Genomic DNA, 5,957 nt, shown 5'->3' with positions numbered 1-5,957 from the left:
AATTTTGATATTTTAATTTCCTGTTGTTTTTCTTCTACTTTTCTAGCTAATCGGTTACAGAGATGGAAGTTAAACATAAAGATAACATAACTAGAAGAACAACAATGGTTTTCCCTTTTAAGGTGTTAAAAGGTTAGGTGCCTTGCTCAAGGGCATTCAGCTATGGATTTTTCTTGCCGATCCAGGGAATTGAACCAGCGACCGTTTGGGCCCACGGCTCCATCTCTAACCTTTATCCCATGACTTCCCCAGCTAAATTTGCCCTCTAGTTTTGCTAACTAGTTTTCTTGGTAATATTTACCAACTATAGTTTTGTGTTCTGCGGCACGGTGGTGTAGTGGTTAGCGCTGTCGCCTCACAGCAAGAAGGTCCTGGGTTCGAGCCCCGGGGCCGGCGAGGGCCTTTCTGTGTGGAGTTTGCATGTTGTCCGTGTGGGTTTCCTCCGGGTGCTCTGGTTTCCCCCAAAGACATGCAGGTTAGGTTATCTGGTGACTCTAAATTGAGCGTAGGTGTGACTGGTTGTCTGTGTCTATGTGTCAGCCCTGTGATGACCTGGCGACTTGTCCAGGGTGTACCCCGCCTTTCGCCCGTAGTCAGCTGGGATAGGCTCCAGCTTGCCTGCGACCCTGTAGAAGGATAAAGCGGCTAGAGACGATGAGGTGTTAAAAGGACTAGGGAAGACAGTAATGTTGTAAGTGGTTTTGAGTTCAGTCAACTTGGAATTTAGTGAATGTAACTTAATATTTTATGTGTAATAACTATATATAACGGCGGCACGGTGGTGTAGTGGTTAGCGCTGTCGCCTCACAGCAAGAAGGTCCTGGGTTCGAGCCCCGGGGCCGGCGAGGGCCTTTCTGTGTGGAGTTTGCATGTTCTCCCCGTGTCCGTGTGGGTTTCCTCCGGGTGCTCCGGTTTCCCCCACAGTCCAAAGACATGCAGGTTAGGTTAACTGGTGACTCTAAATTGACCGTAGGTGTGAATGTGAGTGTGAATGGTTGTCTGTGTCTCTGTGTCAGCCCTGTGATGACCTGGCGACTTGTCCAGGGTGTACCCCGCCTTTCGCCCGTAGTCAGCTGGGATAGGCTCCAGCTTGCCTGCGACCCTGTAGAAGGATAAAGCAGCTAGAGATAATGAGATGAGATGGGAACTATATATAACAGTTGATCTTACAGAAGATTTTTAGTTTGATCAACTTGGGATTTAGTACATTTAACTTAAAATTTTACATACAATAACTATATATAACAGTTGATCTTACAGAAGATTGTAAGTTTAAGGTACTCAATTCAATCATTAATAATTACTTATTTTTTTTAAGGCAACCACTTTCCTCAATTTTTTTAAGTAAACTCAACTTATTCGGGTTTACAGTGTGTTAGGGGTGGTGGAGGTGTGGTGAGAAGGATCCACAAGCAGAACACAGACAGTAATCCAATAAATAAGGTGCTTTAATCCAGGGAAAAGGGCATGGCAAAAAGTTAAACAAACAGGACAAAAACAAATGGCAAAATAGTATAGGTAAAGAGACAAACTTGACAAATGCACGAGGCAGACAAGGACAAAAACGCTAGAGCAAAAAACCATAAACAAGAAGAAAACCCTAAATGCAAAAACCATGGACTAGAAAAATAGCTTGAGCAAAAACCATGAAATGCAATAAAGGCACAGAAATGGCTGGAATAGCAAAACAAGACATTCTGGCAAAGTCAGGGTCTGAGAGTGGCCTTTAAATAAGCAGGGGTGAAAACCAGGAAGTGAGTTAAAGGTGAGCTGGAATTCCCGTTCCGGATCTGGATCGGCGCTGGCGTGGGAGATCCGTAATCTGAGGATTGGATGTCCAGGGTGGAGCATGACAACCAGCAAATTCTGGAAGCAAACATCACACCATCTGTAAAAAAGTTGAAGGTAAAAAGATGATGGGTCCTACAATAAGATGATGATCCAAAACACACCTCAAAATCTACAATGGAATACCTCAAGAGGCACAAGCTGAAGGTTTTGCCATGGCCCTCACAGTCCCCTGACCTACACATCATTGAAAATCTGTGAATAGATCTCAAAAGAGCACTGCATGTAAGACAGCCCAAGAAACTTGAACTGGAAGCCTTTTGCAAGGACGAAAATCCCCCAGGTAAGAACTGAAAGATTATTAGCTGACTACAAAATGTGTTTACAAGCTGTGATACTTGCCAAAGGGGGTGTTACTAAGTACTGACTATGTTAGGTGCCCAAACTTTTGCTTCAGGTCCTTTTCATTTTTTGGTATTTTACACCTGTAAATGATGGAAATAAAAATGTAATATTGCGGAAAATATTAAAGAAATCTGTCATCTTTACCCTTATGCCTTTTGGTGATCAGTTCATCTTCTGCTCACTTAACTATTCACAGTAACAGACATTTTCAGCAAGGGTGTCCAAACTTTTGCATGCCACTGTATATGAATCACTTTAATTGTAAAAATTGCTTTGCTATTAAATTTATTGTTAATGCTTAAAACTATTCCTGTGCCATTCTTGAGGTCTCAAGGCATTTATAAACAAAAGTGAGGCCATGGTTCTGTGTATATGCTTTAAGGTTAGCGAATATTTTTTCTTAAAAATATAATTTACGTTCTTGCAAAATTCTCACTACACACTCAGGAATGAGGCACAAAAATACACTGTGCATGGTATAAGGGAGACAATTTTCTCAACGTGTGTTAATTTATTTGGAATGGCAGAGGAAGATATTATAAGAACATATTACCAAGCAGGGGCGATTCTAGCATCTGATCTTTGGGGGTGCTTAGCCCCCAGAGCTGACAGAGGCACCTGGCTTGAACGACAGTGTTTCCACGTTTATTCCACATTTAGACTAGACTTAACTAGACTAGACAAGACTAGACTTATGCAATGTTTTAACAGAAGCTGACCCAATAAAATATATCTACACATTTACAACCACTGACAAATATTTACGTTATATTTTTAACTAAACAAGACCTACTACTGCATTTGTAATGTTGGAGCTATTCATTTTGAACAGTGGTAATTGTTAATTAATGTGTTATTGTGTATTGTGTAATAATAGTGTGTATTATTATGATTTTACATTAGTTTACATTAGTTTATATTTTTTGTTATATTTGTTATATTTTGGTAGTGTTCTTTTGATAGTCATTTGTTTAATTGTTTGCTTCATGCATGTATGTTTCAGTGTCCCCCCAGACAATGACCAGGGTTTGGATTTGTGAATGATAAGCAAACGTAAAAGCTATGTTACATTAAATAAAATTGACTAACACACGGTGGTCTAGCACCGTAGCACTTGTACAGCTCTGCACAAAAGTATCTCGATATGGATGTCGAAAAAATGTCGTTTTTATCATTCTGTTCATAGACCAGGGAACATCAATATTGCATTATGCATATTACTGTGTTGTGTTTAACAATTGTAACTCCAGTCCATACCTTCACATCTCGCTATGCCAGTAATACTCAGGTGCTACTTCGAGTTCCTCATCGGCGTGGAATCCAGTTAAAAAAAACACCATGTCGTAGCAAGCACTCGCGCGGACAGGCAACCCAATCAGAGGGGACGCAAGGAGGAGAGGTATTTTACTAGTCATAGAACTATCACGTAACAGGTGAATTCAAGAACACACACACGCCCGCGCACACATTCATTGCGCAGTGCGCAAGGGCACTTATTTCTGAAAATTACGTCCAAAAGCAGTGTTTTTGAGGGTGCTGAGCTAGGGGGTGCTGAGCTTGTTTTGGGGGGTGCTTGAGCACCCCCAAAAATAGGCTAAACATGCCCCTGTTACCAAGGCATGTTATTCTGTACCTGTTTGTGACCCTGTGTTAATTTGTGCTGCACTTGGTAGATGGGGCTGGTTGTTATTAAAATGGATTGACTGCATCTGTGTTCATTTATTGGTACATTGTTCGTAGAGCAGCTGCAGAATTGGCCACTCACATTTTTGCTTTTGGCCTCATGCTAATTTGCCCTCCTTTGGAAATCTGTCATGAAGATTTTAACACAAAATGCTTTATTAACCTATCAGTTAGCAGTTCGGTTAACATTCTCTTAATGCTTGGATTTTAATCAAGACAAATCTCCAAACAATTTGATATTACAGTGTACACAGGGTCTGAATGGGGTTAAAGCATTATCATGTATTTCAATCCCATGAGATTTATCTTGTTTTTCTCACCAATTGGTTTACCCTGTGGTTTTCCCAAAGTATCCATAAAACCAATCACCTGGGTGTTCATTGAAAAAAAAAAAAAACTGGCAGAGAATTATTAACTTATAAAACAGCGAGCAGAGTGAAGATAAAATTACTTTCTGATATGGTGGGCATTTGAAGGGTCCCTAACATAGACACAAATTAGTGATCAGAGATCTGGGGTAAACAAACTACAGTACTTGGATTTTTAAAATAGCTATTTATAAATAAATAAATACACACGTGCTGATAATTTAGATAATATTTTCTTCTTTTTTTAGGTTATTTCCTCATGCCACAGAACAAAGAGAAAGATAAATGGCATCTAATTTGTCTATATATACAACTCTTCTTAATTTGGAACCACTTGGCATTTCACCATCTCATATTTTACCAGTGTTCGTGCTTGGAACCCTTACATATGGTGCTATTTTGTTTTTCAATATTACATTACTGCTAACAATTGCTCTGAACCAAAATCTTCATAAACCGATGCACATACTGTTGTTTAACATGCCAATTAATGACATTGTAGGTGCCTCTGCCTTTTTTCCTCAAATGATGGTGAGTATACTGTCACAGAATAGATCCATCACTTATTCTGCCTGTTATGTGCAAACCTTCCTGACACATTTGTATGGGGCTGGATCACTTCTTATTCTAACCGCAATGGCTTATGACAGATATATTGCCATTTGTTACCCACTGGAATATCACACCTTGATGTCTCCAAATAAGTTGTTAAAGATAATCCTTACAATATGGACCCTAGATTTTACAGTGATCGGTTTACCGCTTGCTCTGAGCTACCGTCAAGAGATTTGTAGCACAAGAATTGTGGACACTTTCTGTAATAATCCAAGTTTGATGAAGCTAATTTGTGAGGACACAAGGTTGAATAATTACTATGGACTGTTTACTATCATTTTTCTCCAAGGACTCTCACTGTTCATGGTGCTATTCACATACATCCAAATCCTAATCACATGCATTTCAAAAAGACAATCTGCTGCAAAAAGCAAAGCAATTCAGACCTGCGGTACACACCTAGTTGTTTTCTTATTTGTAGAGTTCAATTCACTCTTTGCCTTAATGTCACATAGATTTGAGAATGTATCCCAGTACTTACGAAGGGCTTTTGGTGTGTCTGTAATGATATTTCCTCCTTTTCTGAATCCTCTAGTATATGGACTGAAAACAAAGGAAATTCGACAGAATGTTACTGTCTTCTTCCATAAAAAAATATCTCAGTCATAAGATAAACACGTTATTTTGTGTGATGTTTAACGCTTGTCATTTCATACACTGCAATGCAATATTTATATGTGTTTACTGATTAACTACACTATTAAGAATAATATTGCCGGAAAAGGCTTCTCGAGCAAAAATGTTTCCTTAAAGAAGCATTCCATCATCCATGTTAACCTTTTGTCTTGTTACTACAGTGAAACTGATATATATATATATATTTTTTTTTTTTTTCCCCCCATGTGGCACCATAACCGGATAAAGATCAATCAAACAAAAGGTTGTTTATTAAAGATTATTCTTCCATAGCATTACTCTAAGAATCTATAGCACCTTTATTTGACAAGTGTTTTTTTTTCTTTATTATTTTTCCCTATATGATCACTGTTTTTGTGACCTACTTTATGATTAAATTTGGAAATAATTATTATAATTTTAGTAGTCACAAATAATATAAATATTAAAGCATAATATTGCATTGTATTGTATTGAATTGTA

The 5,957-nt window shown here is 38.6% G+C and overlaps 1 protein-coding gene across 1 annotated transcript; it reads left to right on the top strand.

Annotated features, from left to right (window-relative positions):
• The first annotated feature begins 4,529 nt into the window (after positions 1 to 4,529).
• On the top strand, positions 4,530 to 5,468 carry LOC132901170 (putative gustatory receptor clone PTE01). Its single transcript, XM_060943516.1, has one exon. It carries the CDS (start codon positions 4,530 to 4,532, stop codon positions 5,466 to 5,468), a length of 939 nt encoding a protein of 312 aa, XP_060799499.1.
• Positions 5,469 to 5,957: the final 489 nt, after the last annotated feature.

The sequence above is a fragment of the Neoarius graeffei genome, chromosome 17 (assembly GCF_027579695.1).
Source record: "Neoarius graeffei isolate fNeoGra1 chromosome 17, fNeoGra1.pri, whole genome shotgun sequence".
Classification (NCBI taxonomy): Eukaryota; Metazoa; Chordata; class Actinopteri; order Siluriformes; family Ariidae; genus Neoarius; species Neoarius graeffei.
Note: the sequence above shows the minus strand (reverse complement) of the source record. Positions and strands in the feature narration are given on the sequence as shown.